Raw genomic sequence first — 27008 nt, 5'->3', positions numbered from 1 at the left:
GGGCTCTATTCTTTAATAAGTAGCCGTGTGCTGTGAGGTGGCAGGCCTTGTACCAAGGGTTGTAAATACCTTTGCTGCTGAAAATCCTCTAGTGTTGCAAAGCTGCAGAAAGAATAAGCTAGCCAACCCCAAACTGATTTCTTTGGCTGGCAAAGCACAGGAATAAAAAAAGGGCATATGTTGGCCTTCTCAGTTTTTTTTCCTGCTCTTTCTTTCACGGAAAAATCCGGAGGATATGTAGGGCTGAAAGTTGCATCTGGAGAGTGGTGCTTTGTACTTGAAATTTTGTTCAAAGATCTGGTTCTTGCTGGCAGCAGCAGTAGGTCCCATTAAAAAAAAAACAACCCAGACTTCCCCAAAGTTAAAAAGCGATGAAACGGTGTGGTGAGCTACATTTAAATTGTAAATAAGAATGTGTAGCAGGTATGTTAAGCGGATATGGAAGAATGGACGTGTGTCTTTAATTTTTCTCTCTCTCTTTTTTTTCTGTGGGTAGGTAATTGGGCACCAGGGTTTGTCAAGGGCTGGCTTGGCCAAGGTGGGGGCGACTGCCACAGGTTGATGGGCAGGTGATCCAGCAGCTTCCACCCAGGCCGGCGCAGGAGGCCCTACCTAATATGCTGTCTGCCCTAAGGGCCTGGGGGAACACAGTTGGATTATTATGTTAATGCCTGAGCCTGCTGCCCTCTTCCTATCCCAGCTGGGCTCCCTGTTGTTCGGAACTGCTTTGCTCTGACAGTGGAGTAATATACTTCATGATTGAAAGGGCAAAGGGGCTCTCGAGAAAAAAAGAACAGGGGCTGCACAGATATGTAAATGAAGGGGGGAAGGCTGTAGGAGGGTTTGCGAGTAGGTGCGGACGGAAAGTTTATGAGGAAATGAGCAATACAATTCTGCTAATTGAACTGTTATTTACAAGTCCCCGTTCCTGGTTTGTTTCTTTGTGCGTTACCCCCCCTAATGCTGATGTACAGTGAATTTGAAGTGCTTACCAAAGCAGGCACTTAGGTTGATTTATTTTAAACCGAGGTGCTATAATAAACTGGTACCAGTGTACAATGCTGACAATGGTGTATTTTTCCGGACTTTGATTACTGTTTCATGCTCTGCCACTATATTGCTACACTACAGCTTACCGTGGTGATGTTATTCTTTTATATATTGTGGATAAGTACACCACTCTGAATTTCGTTGATACTTCCACAAGAGTATGAGATAGATACAGATTACAGAAATGTATTTGTTATGGTGTTGGAGCAAATTGAACTTTGATTCAACGAGACTGTGACTATGTTGTGGTATTTTTCTGAGGTCTTTTCTGCAATAGAATTGACTGCACAACAACTTGGTTTTAAAATGAATGTAAGTGAGAGATGAAAACCTGTTCTGTAAACAGGTAGTTGTTTGGTTTGGGTGGGTTTGGAGACCCCTGATATAGGGTCTTTCTCTACCTTTTATCAGGCTTCTATCAGTAGCAAGACTTGCCTTGAAACACCAGCCAGGCGTGATTTTTACCATCCTGATTTGTCTATTTTACCCCCAAAGCGTTGATCTGAGACTGCTCGAGGAAATAGCTGTTAACCCAAATTAAACTTCTAAAAGTGTGAGCTGTTTATATGAAATGCAGCTAGTGTGTCATATATAAAGTTGTCTGACAGGTGAAGTGCTTTCCTTGTATGTTTAGCTGGTACTTGGCGCTTGTATAAGATGTGCTTTGTGATTGCTTCTAGTGTATAAGGTGACCTTTTCTACTCTTGACATGTTTGTTTGCATATCCCAGCTCTGTTCCTTAGTTTTGTGCTCGCATGTATTGCTACTCTGCATTGCTGTAAGAAGGTGTGTCTGTCTTGGCATTGGGAACCTCCTGCTGTGCAGGAAAGTTGGCAGCTCTCCTACTTTTGACCTGGCAGTCGTGAATGCATTTCTTACACAGCCTTGCCCACCTATGTATCATAGGGCATCTTATGTTACTGAAGTACTTTAAGGTGAAAAAGAATTATGAATTCAGATTGCTTCTGCAAACTTAGTTTGGTTTGAGTGTGTAGATGCAGGATGTTCTTGGGCTTAGATGGTGGGACAGAGTACAATTTGGCTTCTACGCCCTTTGCCTTGTTGGCTGCCCATGATGAATAGCTGTCACAGAATAGGTACTAGCAGGATCCGTGTTCTGCTGGAGCCTTTGTACTTAACAAAAAATTATTGATTTCTTTATCAAGTTCTCTTTGGAGTAATTTATGGGCAAATCATAATGCATTGGCCTTGTCTCTACAGTTTATCAGTAAGGTGAGAAGAGAGTTTAAACCACAAAATGCTGAAAAATAGATACATTATCATAAAAGAAGTGTTTTGCATTTGAAGGAGTTTTTTCCAATAACTGCATTTTTATTTTTCTTTTGTATTGATATGCATCTCATTCTGTAATAACTGCTTTAGACATGTGGAACTTGGGCTACAGACCATGTTGCATTGGGAACTTTTCCATTCTTTTGTTCTTTCTTCTGTGTATGCAATTTAGACTTTGTAGAAATGTTTCTGCTTTCTTTCAGAAGAATCTGTATATAAATATTTTGTTTCAGGTCAGGTTTGCAGTAATTTTGTCATCGTCCACATTTTTCAGTGTAACTTAGGTGCTTCTTGTTTTCATTTCTCTTGATAAACTGATCTCCCTGGCTGTATCTTCTCAGTACCTCATAAGAATTCAATAACAATGCTGCCTTGTGGACCAGCTGAAAAGCTTTGTGCAGCAACAAACACAGACAGAGGCCATCTTCCATTAGGCATGAGAGCAATTCAGCTGAAAGCAGCAAAATACTCAAACCAAAATGGCTAAAAAAGAAAATTTCAGTCTTATGAGGAGTAGGGATTCTAGATGTGAGGGGAACTTAGCTTTAAACCAAATGTTTAAATACTGGAATATTCTCTATGCTGTTTTCAGCCAACTGTGGATATAAGTGGAAACTGCAGAACCTCTGTGAATGCTGCCACAAAGAGCATGTTTAACACAGATGGCAGACTTGCGACCTTTTGCAATAAAACAAACTTCTGCATTTCTTAGGCTTGCACCTAGCACAGCTTTTGGTGTGCCTCTGCTCTCCACAGAACATGAGTAGAATTCTGTACATGAAATCCATAGATTTCAATGTTTTCCTTCCACCTTTTCTTCAGAGAAGTAGTAGTTATGTAGTATTCTATTTCATTAGAGAATAAATTACTTAAAGGAAGTAATAAAAATATATTTAATTTAGTTGAGTCACTATGCATTTTATATATATGTTTATGTAAAATATATATATATGAATGAAAATTCCAAAGAATAGTTTCAGCATTTCTGTAGTTAGTGATATACTACTACTGCTAGCCAAGTGCTTGTGAAATCAAGTTGCTGACCTAGACTTAATTAGCATTTAAGTATTATTCCTTGCACTTTAATGAAGACTAGCCCACCTTGTCGCACTCCCTTTGGATTAGAGGGTGTAACAATCCTCTTGGAAAAGGGGGGCAACTAACTGATTAGAATTTAAAGATGTCTGGGGCATGGTTCAAAAGAAGGGTGGTGGTAAATAGGAATGTTGTAGTTAATTTGTCTTCAGAGAAAAAAAGCTTAAGTTATTACTTATCCACTGCTGAACTCCTTGGTCAAATTTTGGGGATATGTAATATGTAAAGATGCACATGTATGTACTTACTCTGTGTATGTATAACTTCTAGTTATATGAATTGCTAATTTAGATGACAGGAAGTATCTGAGTAGCATTTAAAAGAAAGCAGTTGCGTGTATCAAAATTGTTCCTTTTTTACCTTCAGGCAGTGGCTATATGCCGACCTCTTCCTTACAGTATGCTACTTTTCCTTCCCTTCTCGTTCTGCCTCTGTCACAATGTTGCAGCGTGCAGAGATTTTTTGGCTAAGCTCATAAAACTGGAATTTCCAGTACCTTACAATACTGGTTTACAGTGAAGCCTGACATTTGAGGTAATTTAAAAAAGCAGTAATATTTAAAAAGAAGAACAACTTTGAGATATGAACAAATATTTTGTCAGATGAAAATCTCCTTATCTTTTAACTGTGACCTGTGACACATTCTGGCATGAGATTGGGGGTCGTGGATCTGTGCACTGGTCCGCTTTCCATTTTATTTTGTAAAGGTGGTACTTCAGCTAGCCTTCCCATGCTGTGGCCTTCCTTGCACTAGTGTTTTATTTCTCGTCTCCTGACACTGCAGAGCTATTAGTGAAGCTGTTCTCAGTGGTAGTAGTGACAGGGACTTTAATAACAATGCCATTCTGGGCTGTTTTGGATGGCATAGCAGTTAAAATGTCTGGTTCTGCTACTAACTGCCCAGAAAGCAATGTGACAGTGAGATATTTATAGAAAAATACTGATGCAGGTACAGCCTTACAGTTAATGCAAAGGGCACCTTTTAAAAAGTGGCCTTGTGCTTTCATTTCACTTCAGCAGGGAAGTAATACTCTTTGGAGTTGTGGGATGCATTGTTTAACTAGACCTCTAATCATGTTATGGATGATGTGTCTCCAGGAGAATCAGGGGACAAGACCTTTAAGTGTTTTTATCACAGCTTAAGATCTTGGAAAATGTGAACTTAAATAAAAATATGTTTGGGAGGTTGTTATTGCTCTGTATCCTTTTGAGGATACCTTCTACAGTAATTTTTTTTTTTCAGAGTGAAAGTCACTTACAGTTATGAAGTGTTTGACCGTGAGAGAGGATCAAGTTGGCAGAGTTACCTGTATACTGCTGTTCAGCTGAGCCTCCTTTATTAAATCATTTTTCAGGAGTCCATTTGTTCTGGTGTGAGAGTTAGTTTCTTCATTGCTAAGGTAATAAGCCTTAAGTCACTAACAAATGCATGATGTGCATAGGATTTGTGGATAGTACCAAAGTGTCAGTGACTAGTTAGGTTCTTTTTTGCCCTCTAATTGTGAAGTGTGGTCTGTTTCAGAGGTCAAATGTATGACTGCTAAGGGTTATAGCTTACAAGCACCTAGGTGGAAGGGGGAAGTTATGTTCTGTTTCTGTGTCTAGGAAAACTGGAATTGGACTTTCCATTTGGGGACAAAAATACATAGGAAAAGTTTGGCTATAGCCTTCCTGGGAACTCAGAGCTGTATGGAGCTTGTGGAGGAGTAGGTCAGATGCTAGAGCACAGAGTATGTGGATGGTTATGTAAAAATGTTCTCAGTGTTGTTACAAGTCTGTCAGCTTTAAATCACTGCTTGCTTGAATGTTTACACTGGCACTGGGCAGTGATCTTAATATTTGCATTTTTAAGTAAAGGAGAGAAAAAGAGAAACGACCTCTGTTTATTCATGTTGGTATTCAAAAGTCCACTGTAGATGTTCAGGTTACTTCCCCACAGGGATACGGTGATGTAGGACCCAACACTGGAAGGCACTGTGTCTTATGAGTGTGACTTTGTTTTGTACTGCAGCTGATGGAAGGACAGGAAGGTTAAGCTACAGCTTCAGGGAATCACAGGGCTTGAGCTGTGGCTGGTCAAGGACTGTCTCGCGCAAGGTTGAGGTAAGAGTTTTAGTGCCTGTCTCTGCTGACTGCCCTTCTCGTTGGTGAAAGGAAATGGACCATAGTTGTTAGAAGGAGGAAATATCTTCCAGCATCTTGAAGGGATAGACATGAAGTCACAAAAGGTGTGCATTGCCTACATTTGTGTTTCAGGATAGGTCCTAGATAGCTCTTTGCCCTGGTAAGCCTTGTGAGCATCACACCATGATCATGCCCCTGTACTCAGCACTCGTGAGACCGCACCTTGAGTACTGTGTCCAGTTTTGGTCACCACAGTACAAGAAGGACATCGAGGTGCTGGAGCGGGTGCAGAGAAGGGCAACAAGGCTTGTGAGAGGTCTGGAAAACATGCCCTATGAAGAGCGGCTGAGGGAACTGGGTTTGTTTAGTCTGGAGAAGAGGAGGCTGAGAGGAGACCTTATTGCCCTCTACAACTACCTAAAAGGAGGCTGTAGTGAGGCTGGTGCTGGTCTCTTCTCTCTAATTACTAATGACAGGACGAGGGGAAATGGCCTCAAGTTGCATCAGGGTAAGTTTAGATTGGATATTCGGAGGAAGTTCTTTACGGAACGAGTGGTGAGGCACTGGAAAGGGCTGCCCAGGGAGGTGGTGGAGTCACCAACCCTGGAGGTGTTTAAAGAAAAAAGTAGATCTAGCACTTGAGGCTATGGTGTAGTGGTTAGGTATGCTGGGCTGAAGGTTGGACTAGATGATCTTCAGAGGTCCCTTCCAACCCCTAACATTCTGTGATTCTGTATGCTACACAGCCACGTGAGCCTCTGGTATGGGTTGTTCTGCGGCATTTGGGATAAAACAAAGAAACTATGAACAAAGCGACAGCGTTGTACAGCTGGTAGCACAGGCTAGTCAGGCACTGTGTGCTATGCCTCTTCTTATCTCTTCTATTCCTGAGGAGATTAAATCTTTGTTCTTTCAGTGTGATGATGGACATTCTAACTCCTGAAAAAGGTTCTTCCTTCCTGACTTCCTTCTCGTGATCTTTCTGATACTGATGACAAAGGCTTTTGCTTTTGTTCTACTCAATTACACAAGTAATCTCAAGTAAAATGATCCAGCTGTACAGGACAGTGTTGCTGTCCAACCTTTACTCAGCATACGTTTCTTGCTACTATACTGTACATGAGTATTGGTGGAAAATTCCAGACTGACCCATAAGAATTCCTGAGATCTGAGTGCTTAATGTTTGCCATTTGAATTGTTAACAAATGTTTACATTCTGCTTTTACTCTCTAGAAAAAAACTGTAATGTATATACTCTACTGTTTTTTAGTCTTCATCTCCTACTGCCTCTGAACAAGAAATACTGTGCTAACCCTCCAGAACAACCTTGAGTCATGCCAATTGCTCTTGGTAGAGAGAAGTTACCATTTCTGATGGAGGGAAGGAAAGCAGGATAGTTTTCTTTCTCTGTCTGTTTTAGCATTGCTAAAACTATTGGTGAAGCAGAGAAATCCTTCAGTGGAGAGTACTACATACACTAAATAAGGTGTCTAAAAAGCCTGCCTTTTGACATCCTTTTGATGGATGGTTTTTTATTTGTAAGTATTATTACCAACAGGCGATGATGGTTATGAGGAACTACAAAAATGGAGGGAGTGAAAGACTGATTTTCAACAGAAGGAACTTGGCTAGTAAGAGGTGTAGGAGGCAATAACTCTCTGCCAGCAGAGCCCCCAGCTTGTTTCTGTGCACTGCTTGTGGCAGAATGCTGAGCCTGGCTGAAGCAGCACAAACTGGGGCTCGAGTGACGGCAACTTCTGCCAGCCTGAAACAAATCTGTAGTGTGTGCAGCTTTGGATCCATGACTGAATGAGTTGTTCTGGAGGACATTGCTCTTTGGGTGATGTTCCCCCACTGAAATGCAAACAAACAGCACATCAGTTATTCTGTTTTCATTTTCTAGTGCCTTTTCAGTGTCATTTCCATACGGTTTTTCAACATGACTGAAATAAAGAAATGTTTTTATATTGTCAGCACAACTGCAGAAGTAGGTTAAGGATTAGCTGATATCTTTTGCAGTCAATAAATTGTGTTGGACCACAGGAAACGTGGCAGTGGATAAATCATAGAATCATAGAATGGCCTAGGCTGGAAGGGACGTTAGAGATCATCTAATCCAACCTCCCTGTCAGGGCAGGGACGCCTCTCAACTAGATCAGGCTACTCAAGGCTCCATCCAACTTGGCCTTGAACACCTCCAGGGAGGGAACACCCACAGCGTCTCCGGGCAATTTATTCCAAAGTCTTGCCACCCTCGTACTGAAGAATTTCTTGCTAAGATCTAATCTAAATCTGTTCTCCTTCAACTTAGACCCATTTCTCTTTGTCCTGTCAGGGGACTCTCTTTGTAAAAAGTCCCTCCCCAGCCTTCTTGTAGGAGATTACATAAAAATGTAATCTCTTCCATATCTGGGTGGGTTTTTCTGTTGGTGTGTCTTTGGTTGACTTTTTGAACATTAGTTAAGATTTTAAAAAAATTTCTTTGGACTTTAAATTTAATTGTTGTGGAAACTGGAGTTTGTTTTGGTTTTGGGGTTTTGTGTTAGTTTGGGGGCTTTTTAAACGTAGTATCATTGATGAGGTACCTTATTATGCATACAACACAAAGCCAAATTAATATGTAAGATGCATACTACAACTTCTATTGAATTCAGTATGGAGTGTATATATATCTCCAAGAGTCAAATTTGGGCCCTATTTTTGGCTTGAAGATGTTACTGGAGTAGTGAAAAGGCATGTGCTTTGCCTTTGAGGGGGCAACTCTGCAGCTAGAGGTTTTGTTGAGCAGTTAACACTACCACTTTATTTTTTGCAGTGCTGTAGCAGGATTTTTATATGCATTTTAACAGTTATTTAAGAGTCCCCATATGCTTTGAAAAGAATCTGAATATATGTGCCTTTTTTAAAAGCTGCATCATAACTATGTTATTCCATCAATACAGTGGAATGACTGGGAGCTGCAGTTGGAACAATATGTAAAAATACAGCTTGTAAAAGATTTCCTTTATTAACTGTCATCATCCACAGAATATATGTTCAAATAAACGTTGTGTAATAACTAAATTTGAGATTAATAGGCCCCTTAAGAAACAGCGAAGTCATTCAGGATAGTCAGTGAAAAATAGCCTGTAAGACTGTAACATGCACATATTGTCCTGCTTACATGCTCTCTCTGGTGTCATTCCCATTTATCAATGTCGGCAGGCTCTGTTCTCATTAAAACACTCTTGCACAAAAGCAACTTAATTTTCTTAAGAGAAGAGGACACCTGATTCAATTTAGTGCTCAAAACCCAGAACTTAGATATATATATTTCTCCCATCTGAACTCAGATGAATAGTTATGAACAGCAACACAGATTAAACCTTATTAGGTATATTTATATTCTGTTTGTGGTAACAGTGCTGTGGCAAATAGCTTTTTACAGAGCTGTAACATCTTATTAATGGAAACAGCAGTTAAGACATGAGCTGTGGTAACACTCACATGAGATTTTATTTTTAAATAGGAGATTGAAGGAGTTGTTTAAAGGGACTCTGCCAACTCAGTCAAGCTACTGCATCCTTCCTCCACCTCTCCAACTACACCGATCTCTTTGGGTAGATAAAATTTCATTTTCTGTCCTGTTTGGTCAAACCATTTCCATCACTTCCTGCAGTCTTTTTTCCTTTTTTTTTTTTTCTCCCAGTCCAGTAGGAGATGTAGATTTATTAAATTTTACATTAATAGCATAAACACTCTGAAATGTTATACTACAGCATTGTGTTCTCTGCCCTGTAGTAGTACTGCTAGAGTCCTTGTCTTTCTCCAGTTCTTTTCTACTCTCCCAAGTTTTTCTCTCTTCTTCATCGTGCCATGTGTATTAAATAGCATATTTAGTCTTATGCCTAGTACCTGAGCTGTATATCCCCTTAGTGCTTGTCTGAAAATAAGGTTTTAACCACAGGTACTTGCAGACATACAGAGATCGGCTTTGTATGATGCCCAGGCCACTTCCTTCTGAGCTGTTTTGAGGCTGTTGAGTTTCAGTACTCTGCTCGGCCCTAGAACATCCTTTCCACAGAGCAGGGACGACTCAGGGCCAGACAAATCCTAGCATGCATAGCTCACATCCTCACAGCTGTGGGATGCCTGGGGGTAAGCTCAGGGTTAAGTACAGTTAGGAAGGTTATTTCTCTAAAGGCTGCCAAGTGGCACTCAAGAATCATATGTTTTTGTGTTAAAAAATATATACGTATTGACGAGAAAACCTTTTACTTTTTTATATTGTCTACATATGAAGCTATGGGGCACTGTTGTTTCTCTGTGACTCTGCAGCAAAAAAAACTAGTTCCAGTTGAGTTGTGCAGAACGATTTCATTTGAATCCTGATGATAACAATAAAATGTTGATTTTTGACCCAGGTGTTCCAAATATTGCCACTGTGTCTTTTTCTCATCTTTAATGTAGTCTTGCTACATAATTATAAAAAGATTTCTAGTCTAATAAATTCCAAGATAGTTTAGTTTGATACAAAAATAAAAGGAAATGGAACAGAGTTTGGAATGTATTCTGTATTTAATGTCATCCAAACCTTTAGCATGCTAGTTTGATTTGCTGCCTGGTCTTGTGTACTTGAATGCTACATGTTTTTGCTGCTGCATTTGGGTACCCACTTGTGTGGAAGGGCTCAGCTCCTTCATTGTGGCTTTGCCTTTTTTGTCTTTTACTAGCCTTTGTTGCTGTGAGTACTGTCTTGGATCTTGCTACTGTCACTGTTACAGATCTTAGCATTATTTTTCGTGTGTGTATTCCAGGATAAGATGAGAGATGAAGGGCTAAAGCTTTACACTAGGCTTGGGTATGGGAAGAGGAAGTTTTCTGCCACATGTTCCCAGATAGGATTCCTTCAGAGATGGGCTGGTTACTGCTCACTTGAAAGTTCTCCAGGCCAACTGATCCTCCCTGGAGATGCAGACCAGTGAGAGAGTTCTTTCAAACCCAGTGGCCCTACAGAATTGACTGAAATTATACCTGCTTAATACGAAGTAGATTTGTTGTTTAGTGGAATTATTGTGTTCTATTTTAAAGTCAAGTGGAGATGTACGTGCTCGTCTTTGCTAGCCCTGTTAAGAGTACTGGCAGTGACTTTCAGTCTTGTCTCTAAGTTGATGTAAGCCTGAATAATTAGTCTGGTTGTTACTACTGCTGATTTTGGATGTGATCTGACCTTGCATTTCAATATGTAGTTATGCATTTACCTTTTGAAATGATCTTGCCATTGATTTTATAGAGAACTCTTCCCTCGTATTAGCGGTAAGTGCAATGAACTGTTTGCGAACACATGCAAATCTGGGGTACTTTAAGGATATCTAAATATTTTCATGTTTTACCATTTCATTTAAGCTGTCTGCAAGTAGTCTGATATCTGTTGAAGCACAAAAGGGGCAAACACTACAAAAACGTATACAATAATAGTGGCTAATAAATGTTTCAAATAGAAAACTAAGAGCTTAGCTGTATCATGTGTCAGCGCTAACGTTTATTTCTATCATCCCTCTAAGGATCTCAGAGTGCTTTTTAAGCAATGAATTAATTTTGACAATGCCCTGTGAGGTATGTAGGCAATATTATCCCTCTTGATAGAAGGGAGTTGGAAGCATAAAGTGTTTAAATTCTACAGGGTCATGCTACTAGGTACATTTAATTACAACTTGGAGTCTTCTACCAGTTTGCTTAAGCTGAGACAGAATCACAAATATAAGCCTCAGGTTTGGGGGGTTGAGAAAAAAATACTTCTAAGTTTATTTTGCAGGAGAAATGTTTATTAAAAGACCCCTGCAAGTAGAATAATCCCTCACTGAGGCAAATCATCGGAATGTAGCTTAATTCGTGGTTTTCCTGATTTTTTTTTTTTTCTTCTTTTGACTGTAAAGAGTTTAATCATCTGTCGTCGAATATTTCTGACACTTTGGAGAAAGAGAATTAAAAATTGCAAACTGGTCATGAATTATGACTTTTGCACGTGACCGGCTGATTACCTGAACCATAAAATCCACCTGAGATTATTGTATTAGTACCTGTTATATGCTTGAGAATTTTAAAAATAAACAAAGCAGCCCAGAAATCTGGGCAGATCAGGAAGGAAGAAAGAAAAGAAGTTTGATGGCCCAAATATCATCTTCCAGTATCACCACCACAGAACCATCTAGTATCCCTCTTTACCACCTCTCCAGGTCCAGAATTTCTCCTGGAAGTGGAGTTGCAGCATATTTTAGGTAAAAAAATTCATGCCTCTAGATGATCCTCAAATCGGGATTGGTAGCCACCGATGTGGCTCAAGCTAGATGTGCAGTATTCTTGTATCAGTTCTTGCCAGCTGATGCTTTGTCCTTTGTGTGTCACAGAAATGACCAGGAAAGCGACTGAGAGCTGTCTAGCCCTGAAGGTATTTCGCTGGCATCAGTAGACGTGGTCTTGGCAGGCTCACCTGCAGAGCCTGGCCTGAACACAGCTTCTGGTAGGACCAGGTATTTTTGAGGCAGGGAGGTAAATTTAGCATGTTTGGAAGGGAAGGGCTTCTTTTTGTCCTCTCTGTCCATTTTGTGTGGACTAGGCCAGGTTTCCTGAAGAGGGTGGGTGATAAGGTTCTTTGTAGCAGACGGAAATGTAGCTGTGACTGCACACAGAATCTGCAGGGGCAGGAGGGGAGTGTTAAGTTTCCTTCCAGCCTTCTGGTGCAGAAGCGGAGCCCAGATGCTTCTCTCTTTCAGATCTTAGCAGTTGATTTCCACTGCATTATACAGCAAAGTCTGTTTTGCAAGGAAGAGATCTGTAAGCATGTCTAAAAATGAGAGTGTAGATCCTCTTTCGTGGATTCAGAGGCAGGACGTCATGAAAGGGACCTTTCTGCTTCTTTATAAGATTGAAGTGGTCAAATACAATCAGTCTGTGTAGAAGAATGGCACTTGTCCAACAAATAACAAAGAGACATGATAAACCTGATGTTTTGGGGTTTTTTTTTATTTGTTTTGTTGTGTTTTTTTTTTAATATAATGATACTAGGAACTTTAAGAGAGTTATGTCAACAGAAGTTATTTGCAAGGCCATCTACTGTGTTGAAAGTGACTCTTTGCAGTAAGTTTGTGTGCATGGGTGTAATGTGTCTCTCTCTTGCCACTTGAAAGCATCAGCTGCACAGCCTCAAATGCAAGTAGAAAAATCCCAGTTTAATTCACACTTGTTGAAGAATTGTTTTAAGTAGTTTTCTGCTGTGATCTCTGGCAAGGGGAGCTGTTTGGACTTGTGCCTCTTTTTTTATGTTCAAAAAAGGAATGCTGATGAGGAAGAGGTGTTAAAATATGTTACTGTAGTTTACAACTGTCAACTATAATGTTTTATTTAGTTGTATCTGTTCAGATGCTCCCTCCACAACACGGAGGGAACCATATGCCATTGTCCCTGTTAGTAAGCAAGTCAGTAAAGGTTTCCCCGTCTGCATTTGTTTTTGTATTTGGGCCACTGAGGAGCTGCGGTCCAGTGCCATCTTTTATTGATAGGGCCAGCAGAGGAGGAATCTAATGAAATTATCAAAGCTTTGAATTAATTATGATCTTGAATAAGAAAGCTAAGCTCTCTAGAGCCAAGGATCTCATTACCCATTCATTTTCATTGCATCGTCGTATGGAGCAGAAGGCAGGTTCAGCTACAGCTCCTACCCTGATTTTGGACTTTATTCAAACTTGCTAAACTTGCTAGCATCCACTTGTTACTAATCTGTGGCTGAAAGCGCCCAGGGTGATTAGTTTGACTCTGCTCTAAATCCTCATGTAAATAGTAGATTTCCCACCTCCCTTTCCTTTTACCTTTGCTGTGTGGCTTTTCATCATCAGACTGGCTCCCATACAAGAGTTTTCTTGGTAATTGGGGAATGCTATTCAAGACTCGAGTTTTAACTTGCTGGAATTTAATGAGTTAATATTAAGAAATAATACTGCTGCCTTATTTCCTGGATATTTAGGTAAGCACCAACAGTTCTAAAGTCATTATCAAAATTGTTTATTTTTTAATTTTAAAATATTATGGTCTAAAAAGTACTAATTTGGCCTCAGAATTGTGGGGTTATTGTGATTTTTTTTTTTTTTTTTTTTTTTGCGGGGGGGGTATTTTTTCTTCCTATTTGAAATTTCTTGGTCAAACTACAGAAACTTCTGAATTTGTCAATACTTTATTAGGATGAACAATTAAATTCATTTGCTTGCTTGATTAGTATTCCATTGAAAATAGTTAAAAGCCTTTGAAAATACAATGTTTTAGTTAAATCAGATTATATTTGATTAATATGTCAATATGTAAAAATGTTCCTGGCAAATTAGAACAAGTGCAGTGAGATCAAGATTCTGTGTAATATTCTTAGTTCATGTGGATATTCCTCTTAGTTCTACCGGCTAGGATTTTCTTTTCCTCCTGCCTTTGTCCATTTCAGCACATTATTTATGAATGCATAAACTAGAACCTATCAGTCTTCATAACTTACAGGCCACTGGCAATTTTTTAAGCAGTGGCTAACTGCCTAATGGTCTCTGCATATGTGTGTGTTTGGAGAATCTAATAGCTCGTTGGGTGGGGGACTAATTTTTTTTTTCTTATACTGTAGCTTTTTTTACCATTGGTGATATTTATCTTTTTCTCTCTTCAGGCAGCTGCTATATTTAATTCTGCTTTTGGAAGTTTTTTGGTGAGTAATGCAGTATTATAGCAAGTGCTTTAATAGTCTTATTTTTAACGGTATTATTGGTGTGTTTGTATTTTTCATATTAGTGTTGGTGGAACTGTGCCAATTAGCTGGCAAAAATTTGAATCGTCTTTCAATTTATGTCACTATGCCATTAAGTACAGATATTACAATTTCTATTCCTTTTGTTAAACTCTTGAGAAAAGTAGTGAATAAATTGTCTCTGCTCATGGTAAATTAATAATGTGTAAACACATCTTAATTTTCTCCTTAATGGGTTAACAGAATCTATTATTATGCAGATGTTTCAGGCATGGGCATCAATATATTGATTTTTCTAATAAGGCCCATCAAATACTCATTATTTTCTATCAAGAGGCCATGGATTTTGAAAAGAAAACATGACCCAGCTGATCAGAGAGTAGATGCTAATTTACTCAGTGACTTGTCATTTGTTTAGCATATTTCACTGTCAGTGAAGCCACTCAGTGTCTCTGAGGAACACACTAAAATAGCTAGATATGGGAAAGCAATCAATCCGGCTGGAACTATAACTGTTTCTGTAAAAAGCAAAACCAGTATTTGTGTGCCTGATGGTCTGCAAAGATTGAGAAAGGACACTGCAGAGAACACTAAATATATTTATGAAGAAAAGAAGACTAGATTTATTTTCTTGTTATGTTATTTAGAGAGATATTAATGAATATTAAATGCAAACTATTTTATATGTAGGCAAGCTACTGCGACTGTTTTATTTATTTAGGCAGCTAATAATTTAACTTCTTTACTAAAATTTGTGCGTGTTTAAAAGTGTGCATTCGTGATTTGAATCTTGTGTCCCTGGAAAGGGGACTATGCTGTATAAAATGAATGAATGAAAAAAGAATTCAAATTAGGAAATTAAAATCAAAACCACAAGTACAGAATAACTCTCTTGCTTATGACAAGCCGGAGTTTTGGAGTAAAGATGTAAAATTGTACTGCCAAAAGTACATGCATGGCGTTTTGAAGTTAGGCATTGCACTACCGCTTTTTTGAGGGAGTAGGTTGAAGTTAGGAAAGTAGATACAAGTTTTGTGGCTATAGACGACCCTTCATGTTTTTGAAGTATCGATTCCCACATATTTGTTCCTTTTTGTAAGTTATCATATCCCCCTCCAATGGGAGGAAGGTACTTTCTGCCTGAAACTGTGGAACCCCAATGTTAGCGCAACTCTTCATCTGTGTGTGTGTGTGTGTGTGTGGTGTTTTCTAGCTTGGCACAACCTCCACTTTCTCTGCTGTCCCCCACTTTCAGTTCAGAAGGTTTCCTTGAATGCCCAAAGGCTTCAATTCAGCTGTCATTAGGAGAACGTCTCTTGACTTCAAATAACAATTTAGGCCCCAGACCATCTGACTACAATGCTGGCTTCTAGTAAAGCAGCATGGACATATTTTAGTTTCTAGAACCTATTTGTAGCTCTTTGAAGAAATCTCAGTTAAACAAGCTGAACTAGTTTTTGTGTTCGTATAATACTCTTGATCTTGGTTTTGATCTTAATTCCATGAACTGATAGTTGCAAAGTTCCGTTCCATTTACATGTAATTACATTTCACATTTTATTCACTTCAAATTTCATTGGAAATCTTGGAGCAGCATTACAGTAAACATTCTAATTAAGAAAACTCCCAGGAAAGACTTTTCAAAAATATTGAAGATCAGCTAGGATCAAACCACAGTACCAGCTGGTTTTTGTTTTTTTTCCTGATTGCCGAGTTTTAAAGAAAAGAAATTATTAAGAAAGTACCCACTATTAAGTTATAAATCTATATACACATTTAGATGCTTATTGTGGTATCGTAGTTTGAAGTTGTAATTATGTAGGGAATGTATAAGTGTGACAGCAAATAAATCACAAATACGTTTACTGAAAGCTTTGCTCCTACAAACTCTTTGAGTTTTAAAGTTGATAGGATGAATCTTATGACTAAATATGCAGTGGGATGATGGTAGGCCAGGGACTGTAATATGTAGCCAGAGTTGTTTACCCATTTCCCAGTGCTGTAGGTCTACATGGCCTTTAAAAGGGTGGCTGCTGAACGTCACTAGCATGTAGTCACTTATTAAGTTTGCCATGATCAACTTGTGAACATTAAATGTAAATAAATATATATAATGCATACATTAGTTTGAAGTAAAAGTTGTTCTATAAAATATGAAAATAATGGGCCTGTTTCTGAGAAGATAATGAAAGGGTCTGGTAGTGTTTTCAGAAATCCATCAGTTTATATTGATGCCAAACTTATGGACTTAGCTCTAGGTGGAGATCTTGTTTCCTATATATTTAATTCATGATGAATCTAAATCATGGTTACGTTTTTCTTGCTAGTGTCTGATGATGCGCTGTCTATGGATAGGCTTAGATGCAGTTACATGCCTTTGTGACCATAGCCATATACATGTCCTGGAGATAATTTGGAAGTCTCTAACCCTTGGCAACGCTGCAGTTTTTCTTTATGTTCCTTGTCTCAAAATGTGTAGCATGTGGCAGGTTGCTGCACTTGAGTGTAGCCCTGACAAAGCCAGCAGCACAGAATGTTGTCTGTTCTCAGAATATGCCCTGTGGGCCGGTGCCTATGTGTGATAGTGTGAAGCAAGCTGATTTAAAAGGGCTGAAAGATGTGCTATGCTTTATAACTATTTTTATTTTCCCTTTAAGACTATGAAATGGTCCTTGGGAAGTTAAATGGTGGAACAAAATGTATGTAGAAAAAGACTCTCCATAATGTTAGAATGATACTGAGATGAGCTTATTCAGATGAAAAGATACACAAAATGTGGAAATGCCAGATATGTCTCGATAGCATGGATATGCTTAGATTCAGGATCTGGAGGTGTTTTCACTGGTAATATTTATGAAAACTATCAACCAAATTAAAATAATTCCTTTTCAGCTCCACCAAAGCCTATATTCCTATAAACATGCAGGCAAAACAATGCATGGAATGATACTGTACATATTTACACTTAGTTTAATAATGTCCCAGGTCTAATTAAAACACAGTGTTTTAAAGAACTAATTGTTACAGAAAAGTGTTTTTATGTAGCTAGATTAGTAATAACTAACGATAGATGAATTCAATTTACATAAATTTCAGCCAAGAGAATATTTAGAATCATACCACAGAGGATTACTTTGATTTGAGTAGTTAATATCATTATCTCCTCCCCTCGTTTAAACAGTTTAGTTTACAATAATTGTGGAACATAATAAGTGATTTCATTTTTTCCTCTTAATGGGGTTTTAATAAAATCTGATAGTGTTTTACTAATACTGAGTGGTTGGTTATCAGGAAGGTTGCTACTGTAAAACATGCAAATACATGCTGAGATCTGCTGAGATAGAAAGCACTGACGTAACTGCTTCTGCTTGTAGGAGAGGATCCTTTTGCACCTAAATGCAAAGGGAATTGTCTGGGATGTTAAGTAGGGGTCTGCTGAGATTGTTAACTTTGTATGCATTGCAATTGTTCCTAAGAATTTCTGTTCTGCTTCTTCAAGTTGTGCTGCAACAGAAAAGTAATTCTTGTTAATGTCCAAAGCACAGAGCAATAGGCAGGATACTGTAAAACACACTGTGCTGATAGTTGTTCCATGGTGTTTGCCTGGGTGTCTCCGTTCCTTTAAGTCCACCAAGGCATAGCCTCTCATTGAGGCTGTTCTTGCACTGAAGTGGAGACGTGTGCTCAGCTGAGAGCTAAACTCAATTTGCCATCACAATGTAATGCTGTGTGCATGAAGAAGGAGAGGGTCTAAAGTCTAGGAGAGGATGTCCTCACAAAATGCTAGACTAGAAACAAAGTGTTAGACTAGAGAAAAAAAAAAAAGGTCTAATATCTTTCTGTCTCTAATTAATCTCCTTCTTTCCCACATGAGACAGCCGGCTTGGAAACCCATAAGAGTATCCAGCTTGTGATGTGAATCAATGTTGTCTTGTTCTTTGGAGCCTTGGGGTTAGGAACACTAAATGTGAATGGAGCAGCCATCAGCTTCACCTTAAACAAAGAACTGTAACCAAGATCTGAAGGTCTGTGGTGACAGGAAATCAAGAGGAAAATAGAGGATTTGGAGTACTCTGCTCTGGTGGTCATTGCACTCCTGAGAAAACTGAGCAAAGGGCAGCCAAGAAATGAGAGTATTGGTGGAGACTTCTCCCAATGCTGTCTTGAATTAGCTTTGCTTTCTCTGTTGAAACCCATGGGATTAAATAAAACGTGTTCAGGCTACATAAATCAATCTGAAGAAAGGAACCTATTCTATAATTTCATTAATCTCCTTTGTCCAAGTTAAATATATATGGGTTTGTTGTTTTATCTGCCCATTTTTCAAAGCCAGCGGAGATGGTTCATATTGTTCAAAAACTCCAATAATATTCTGAGCAGCCACTTGGCTAAATCAAATGAAATCAAGGCTAGTGTTTTTATTTATGTTGTCTTCTGAATGAAAGCTAAAGCTAGTGAGGGATATGAACGCTAGCTTCTCACATATACACAAAGCCTAGTTGGTTAATGAAAATGTATGGAATTCTTATCTACTCTGTTTTAGCAGGCATAATGATTTACACAGCCTGACAGCACTAGTGCAGCAAGTAAATGCATTAGTCATAGTGTCCATTTTTCTTGCAAATTCGTGACACAGATTTAATTATGGGAATGACCAGCAACTTACAAATCTAATTCTGGTAGGCTGAGCCAACTTTTTTATTTTAATAACAATGGATTTTTTAGCAATGATTTCATTACTATTTAAAGAAATCCACTCGTATGGAAATAACCAATTGGCTGAATTTATTTACTTTATTTTACCTGAATAGATGTTGAATGGTTTAGATTTATTTTGGCGTTTTTATTATCACTTTTCTATCTTAGTTGTTTCTAGGATAAATATCCTTATCTGGCTTAATTATTTCTAGCACAAACATTGCAAATATTTTTTGAAAAACAGGCAAATGTTTGTATACCCCTTTGTTCCCTCTTAATTGTGTCTTTGCAGTATGAAAAGGGACAGAACAGTCATCTGGGATTCCCTTTTTTCCTGGGCTAGCTGCTTACAAGAAAATCTTGCCAGGAAGTCTGTTCACAACAGGTGCTGAATTCTAGATTCAGTCTTGTTTAATTTCAAAGCGGAGCTGCTTTCATGGTGTGCCTCCACAGTTTTAGAAATAGTCTCCTCTTCCTCTGTGAAGCAGTACAGCGGTGCTGCTGGTCTGCGCTCTGAATTTGATTCAGGTAGTTCTGAAAACCCTGAGCGAGTTCTCTGTGTTAATCAGCCACTTGGGAAGCCACCTCAGCCTTGAAGGATGGGTTTTTGCATGAGTGGAAGGGGACGGCAGATCTTAGCAGCCACAAGTCTTTGGACCAGATTTTATGTACCTGGCAGGAAGAGTTTGCATTCTGTGGAATTTAAATAATCTTGGGAGCCACATATATTGCCTTACTGTAACTTTCTGTTATTTTTGTGGCTGATGCTTGGCTCTCTCATTGTTATTTAACGTTCTCATTTTGATTTCTGCTAGCTCGATCTGAAATCTCAGTATAAGTTTGGGTGTCAGCTGTTTCCAGATCTGCCAAGTATCATCTTAAAATGCGTAGGCCTTCGCTTGTATTGCATATCTGTGCTTCTGATGTATACTATGCTCAGTTTAATACTTAAGTTTGAGGTAGCTTGTACTATTTTGGTACAAGCAAGGCAGAGTAACAAAGCTCACTGTGACAGAGACCTGTTAGTGCAGGCCTAAGAAAAGAGCCCTTGATGCAGATGATTTATTTTGATAGGCATGGGCACCTATCACAGTATACATGCACAGAGTCTCTCCCCAAAAGCCAGATTGAAAGAGTGGGGGTCAGTTAGATGCAGATTTTTTTTTTTTTGCTTTCTTTTTTTTTTAAAAAAAAAATTCTGCCTGTCTATGAGGAATGGTGAAGTCCTTCAAAATAAAAAAGCATAAAAGTGCGATAGTCAGAAAGTTGAAAATTAGTAAATGAGGTCTTGCTCTCAAGGGACTGAGAGAAACCGGGTAGGGGGATAACTGGAAATCTGAGTATTATCACACCTACTGTGTGATCTGTCTGATCGTGTAGTTGGCTTGAAAAGACCAGTGAAGTCGGTAGGAATTTAGGTGGCCAGCCAGCACAAACTGAGAACCAGTTAACCAGCAGCAGGGTTGTTATTTGTTATCTCTGAAACCTTAGGGCGAAGGCAAGTAGGTAACAGTAACCAAGAGGAAAGAAAATGTGCTATTACATTCTCAGAAAAGTGAATCCTCTAGAAGGCAAATGATTAGTCCGTATTTTTTTTCCAATGGCTAAGAGGGAAATGCATTGAAATCTACATAATAACAAAACCCCAAAACTATTAGCTGTCAAATGTTTATAAATTATGTGGGCTCAAGCTGTTTTCAGTGCTTCCTTCGTTTTCCCATTAGCTTTTGCTACTGAGTGTTTAATTCACCTCCCTTGGTCTTATGGGACTCAAGCCAGTTCTTCCTAAAAAAAGTTTTTTTAGAAGTATCAGTAAGTAGGCTGTTAAATGTATTTCTTTTGTATTCTCCAACAGCCCAGAAATAAGTAACTACGATCTTTTCTAAGATAAAACTATTTGGGTATTCTAGTTTTTCTATTTCCTTGCGTGACAGCTAATGGTAGGATCTTGGACCTACTTTTTTGACCAGCAACCCCATCTAGTGCTCTTGCTTGGTGTGGTACTTGGAAATGAAAGTGCCCTCAGACTGACTGTGGTACAGTCATCTCTCTTGTTAATGGAAATTGAATACTGGAAATCTATAAAAAGCTTGATTCCATTTTAAATGAATGCTAATGAATAACAGAGTCAAAGAGCATGTGTCTTTGGTAACTAACATTTGGAGAGCAACTAGAGAAGGAAATGTATGTGTTTAATATTATATAATCAGGCAATTTGTTGGATTAGTATGTAAATCACATCTGTGCTGATACACAGCTTTATCAGAAAAGCAGTTTGTTCCCTAAGATTACTTTTGTCTTAATTTGTAAAATTCTTCATTGCCTTCTTTACAGTGAAAATATAGCATTTTTATCAAAAGAATGTACTTGTTTGTGGAAATGTTTTTTTGTTTCTGCTTACTTTTTGTTTATGGACGTGTAAAAAAGAATTGCACAAGGACAGACCTTGTAGGTAGATCATAATGTTAAAAAGGTACTGGTACTAGTTTGCGATGCTTTCTTGTCTTCTGTTTTGCAATGATTTCCTGTCTCTTTACTCCAAGACAAAGAAAGTAAAATTAACAGTAAGACATGTCATTAGTTCTGTTGGAAAGTACATTCAAGATGTCCAAATTCTAGTTAAGACACTGAAGTTTGTGTAATGGGACAATGTCATATCACTTATTTGAAATGAGCTTTAAAAAATGTTTGTGTTTTGAAGCTTCTCTATTTGATTCTGACAAGTATTTGGAGAAATATTTACATGCTCCATTTAAAAAGGTGAAGATTTACACTATAAAACTTTAAACAATTTATTTGTAAAACAAGAGATTTAAAATCCTTGCAAATAATCTTGTGTCTGTGGGAACCAAATGTTTGAATTTATGGGTTCTTTACGTGAGGTAAATTGGTGCAGGAAGGAGAAACTGAGAAGGGAATACACTATGAAAGGCAGTTTGGTTTTTATTTTGCCCTCTATCTAGTATCTTTTAATACTAGAAGAAGCAACACTGTGTTCCTCCAGGGCTGTGGCTGCACATAAACATGTAGTTGTTTGGCCTGATTTAAGGGTAAATGTTCCCTGCAGAAAGATTTGGAAATGCACAAAACATATGATTTTCTCCCTCCCTTTTAAAAAATTCATCAAAAGGAAATGAAAATGTTTTTAGAATCTACTGTTAATGTTCTCCTCCAAAGTTTTAGCTTCTGATTGAAATGGAGCAATGATCTTTTCTCTGTGCTGCAGCTTTCTTCACCTGCATGAGAAAGCAAGTGTTGAGGTGAGGGCGGAGTGGAGAGAAATCATTTGGAACAGGGTCTAAACTGCTGTCTTCTGCTTCATTAGCACTTTGAACTAGTGCTGTTAGAAGGAGGAGTCGTTTCACCTGGCATCTGTATTTGTTATCTTTGAGATAGTTCCTTTGCCTGTCTTGAGGCTCAGGCTTGCTCATAGAGTTCATCACCTTTCTGGAATGACACGTGAGCAGATGCACCTCTCGGCATCTTCTTTCCTTCTGCTTCGTTTCAATTCTCCACTTATCTACCCCTGGTTCCTTTCCTGTAATGATAAGTAAATTGTTTGTTTGTTGCTTCTACTTTTAAAAACAGATTTTATCACAAAGCTCCTCTTCTGAAATATTTTGTGAAGGTGCCTTCTTAGTCAACTCCAGTGTAAATGCTTGTTGCTGGAGTCGTTATGTGATGCCCTTTCCCTGTTACTCCGTGGAAGATCAGACTAGATGATCCATGTGACTTTATGAAAAACTCAGTACATTGGGCAAAGTTAGGTTATGCCTTGAAAAGACTGTATGTGAGCTCTGACAATATGAAGCATTTGAAAATTTGCTATTTTACCTTTTCAGTAACAAGTATTCTTTTCACCAGTATGTAAATGCAGTGACCTGACCACTCCAGGTCAAATAGAAGGCTTTGTATTTTAATATATAGAGATGGGATGTTGTTTCTACATTTATAAGCCATGCTTCATGTTATCTTCTGGTTTTCAAGCAATGGCTTGAAAGCTTAACATTGGACACTTACCTTTATTCTACTGGTGTTTAACTTGACCGAGACCATGCATAGCTGGGAACAGGTTTTTTTTGCCTGACATAAACCCACTGGATGAAAGCTGCCTGTGTTTTTCCCTCCTCTGCATACTCATCATGTATCAGTTTGTACTGTGGTACGATACGCGTGCTAGCATTGATGCTAGTGTCATTCTGCCTTCTTCTTCCTGATGCATTTGAGGCATGTGCTAATAGCCTGAAAATGGACACCTTGTCATGCTTCATTGCTTGATTGTGGTCTCGTTTCCTTCCCACATTTTTACTACTGTATGGAAAGTGAATGTTATCTATTTGAAGGAGAAATATATTACATAGGATTAGATAACATGAATAATGTGAAAGCTAGGGTTTTTAAAAAACTCAAACCTTTTAATAAAATGGAATGTCAAATATATGAGCATGTCTTTCAAGAAATGATCAAAAAACATGTGAAAAGTTTCATATCCTTTTTAAAGTCAAATAATTATCCACCATCATGTAATTTTTTTGTTAGATGGACAGTACAAAGATGAAAGAAAATTTTATAGATAACATTACACTTCACAGCCGACTGAAGCAGGTGTTAGAAATGCAGATTAAGTATACTGACTAAAGACTATATAAATTTGAAGTGAAAATGCCACTGGTCTACTTGCAATGCCATGCACATGTCAAGTTTCAGAAAGTTAAATTATTGATTTTATTGTGTGAGAGAGTGCAGCAGTTGAAGAAGGTCCTTTTGCATTTATGATCTTCCCCTCTTCATCCCCCCGTAATTTTTTTAACAGTGCATGATGAGCAGCCAACAGAATTTGCTTCATTGCGGAAGTTTTGCTGTGGAAAGACAGTGCAGATAGATAGATAATAGAAGTTTATTTGCCGGTGAGGTGTTTTACAGAAACCTGTAGTGCAAACACACAGTTGTGGATAAATACAATTTCCATAAATGAAGGAGACTGAATGTTAGTAGTGTTGCTGTACAAATTGGCAGCCACTGGGAAATTTCTGGTTGATCCACACTCGTGTGGAAGTGGTCTAAGGTGTTAATTGACAGCTCATTTTTTTTGAACTTCGTAGGCTTTGTGTTTGCATTATGCTTCATGACACACAGGTGCCTTGCTTGTGTGGGTGATGTGAAGCTTGTTAGGATTTTCATGGGAAAGCACTGCAAGAGAGGTGAGGGTGTTTTCTTCCAGCAACTTGGTAACCTCCTAATAAACTGTACTAGCCTGTGAATTTAATTTTGTCATGACTTACCAGGTGCCTGGAGCTAGTAATCAATCTGTAGGAGGTCTAATTCTCAGATAAATTAGAATTGGAAGTGGATTGGGAGATGGAATCTCTTAAAGAAGGTGAGAAGCAGTACAGCGGCCCTTGCTCCATGTGGGGGACAGTCAATTTTCTTCTCACTCTGGACTGATATTAGAAGAGGACAGTAGGATCCCCACAATAGCCTAACATCTGGCTAGCAAGGGAGGCCATGACAGGATCATGGCATTGTCCTCCATCACCTATAGTGTCTGCAAGGAAAGGATTTTTTTGAAGTAAGTAGTCCCTAGATCTGCTAATTCTAAAGGTATATTGTCATGAAAGAACTGGTTTGTGGGATTTTTGGTGGCTTTATTTGTTAGATTTTTTTAAGTAGTCAGTGGTTTGTCCATCAGCTCATGGAGTGTGCTGTTTGCATTGGCAGCAGTTCTGCTCTGACTGGAAGAGCAAGTCTGTAGTATGTAAATATTGTGTATATGGTTGAGAAAGCTTGTCATAACGAGCAGAACAGATTCAAGTGCCTGTGCAATTCTTTCTGGAAGGTAGGCAGCATGCAGCTGGCAAATCAGTCATTTGAAATTTGGAAAGGTTATAAATGGTTTTAAGTATTTTGCATCTATCTGCTTTATTTCTTCCCATAAGAGGAACAAACAAATCCCAGATGTTTCGCTGTTCTCTATGCACCTCTACCCGTAGGCACCTAGCCTTAGCTCTATCTCTCATGTCTGATAACTGTTCCTGCAGTGACAGTCTTTATATCTTTTCCTGTGTTACAGAGCTGAGCTCCCTAGAGTGGGTGCAAAATCATATGAAGTTGTATAAAGTCCTCAGAAAGGCCACTTTGTGTGTTCATAATAGAGATCATGCACTCTAATAAAATAGCAAAATAACAATATAAATGTTACTTTAGCCTTCACTTGTGTATAGCATTTCAGTAGGATTTTTCTGGTCATTGACTTTGGGAAACAGCTTCTAGCCATATTCCTTATTTTGCAGGCCAATTAAAGCAGAGCAGAAGACTACAGATAGTTCATTTTACAGACTGTGCAGGGTTCCCCACAAAGAACTGTTACATGAATTCATGTGTATTAATATTGGTTTCCACATTTTTCATAGGTAGGTAAAATACAAGTTAAGAGCGTCACTGTAACACAAACAGCTTTCAGAATGAAACCTAGGTGAAGCCTAATATTTGTAGAGCACTGCTTTACTGCTCAGTTTAGCCACTCCATTAAAGTACAAGTTGGGTTTTACTCTAGTCGTTGTTGTTCCCTCCTAGTTAGAGTGTGGGCTTCCCAGCAAAGCTGGCCTATCTGTTATTTTGTCTCCTAGTTCCAAAATTCCATTGATGTGGATAAGTATTTAAGCTCGAGAACTAAAATAGGATTTTGTCATTACTATCTCAGTTTGCTTATCCTGAAGCAGAGTTAGTGGGGGGCTGCTTCTCCCCCCGTTCATAAAGATCTGTCAAAATGGGATACGTCACTCCAAAGACATTTGGAAAAATATATATTATCGGAGTCTTGCTGCATCAAGCTGTGGCATAATTATTGCACTCTAAATGCTTGCAATGCATTTTTTTTTTGTTTCTCAATCTGATTTCTCTTAACTCTTGGGATTAAAATTGTTATGCTAATTCAGACAACAGCAGTGTCCAGTGGCAGCTGAACTTGTATTGAGAGCAACTCGAGCCAGTGTTATCAAATAATATACAGAAAATTGTCACCTGTAATACATGAGAGGAAGTATAATGTGTTTTATCTGCTGTTTGGATTATTTTGAAAGCTATTAAAAACCCTCTACAGCCTCTTCCAGGTAATGATTTTGCTTTCTTTTAAGGTCAGAAAAGACCATCGCTGATAGAAAAAACACTATGATCTTATCAGTCTGTTTCATAAAGCTGCTCAAGGACCCTTGATTAGAATGATACAGATTAAGATTTCTAGGCGTATCTTTTGCCACAGTGGAAGATGCTGTCTCTACGCTGTCCAGATAATTTTTTTTCTTTTGCTATATACATTGTGAATGGATTTCTTAAAGCCCTGTCAGAGCAAGAGTTTCTTCCTCTTTGGAGAACTAGCAAGAGGGAGATCCAGCAGTCATCAGAGTTCAGCTGAGCACTGACACATCCAAGCAGATTAAAAAGATGTTTGTGGCAGAGAAGAGGGAGGTCTAAATTAAAATCATAGAATCATAGAATGGCCTAGGCTGGAAGGGACCTCAGAGATCATCTAGTCCAACCTCCCCGTTTTGGGCAGGGACGCCACCTTTCGACTAGACCTGGCAACACATGGGGACCGAGTGGGAATGATATATTGGAGAAGCATCAATGAGAGAGGGTCAGCAGATCTGTGGGGAATCCTTGGATTGCGCTGGCTTCAGTGCAGAAGAAGGAAGAATGGCAAGTTCTGGGACACATTGGGCTGGGATTACCTTGAGGCAGCCCCTGCCTGGGATCAGCAGGAGGGTGCACACACCACAGCTGTCCTGAGCATTCTGTCTGCACGATTGCCATACATCCTCTGCCTATCTATGGTCCCCATGGTTTCTTCTTGACATCAGGAATACTGGGAGGCATCATCCAAGTAATCATGAGAGAGCTGACACTAACATGACATTTTTAAGCTGAGATGGGAACATAGCTCTTTAGGGTGTTAACATCAAGTAAAAGCTGCTATAGTGCTAAACTTTTGAATTAG

At 38.8% G+C, this 27008-nt stretch overlaps 1 protein-coding gene across 1 annotated transcript in view; it reads left to right on the top strand.

The window, feature by feature from the left end:
* Window positions 1-27008, top strand: part of SLC10A7 (solute carrier family 10, member 7) — a 142290-nt gene that overhangs the window by 31368 nt on the left and 83914 nt on the right. The window contains exon 5 of the mRNA XM_009867366.1: window positions 14240-14278. Coding sequence (XP_009865668.1) covers window positions 14240-14278 — 39 coding nt within the window. The remainder of the gene's footprint in view (window positions 1-14239; window positions 14279-27008) is intronic.

This window comes from Apaloderma vittatum, unplaced genomic scaffold (genome assembly GCF_000703405.1).
Source record: "Apaloderma vittatum isolate BGI_N311 unplaced genomic scaffold, ASM70340v1 scaffold284, whole genome shotgun sequence".
Classification (NCBI taxonomy): Eukaryota; Metazoa; Chordata; class Aves; order Trogoniformes; family Trogonidae; genus Apaloderma; species Apaloderma vittatum.
Note: the sequence above shows the minus strand (reverse complement) of the source record. Positions and strands in the feature narration are given on the sequence as shown.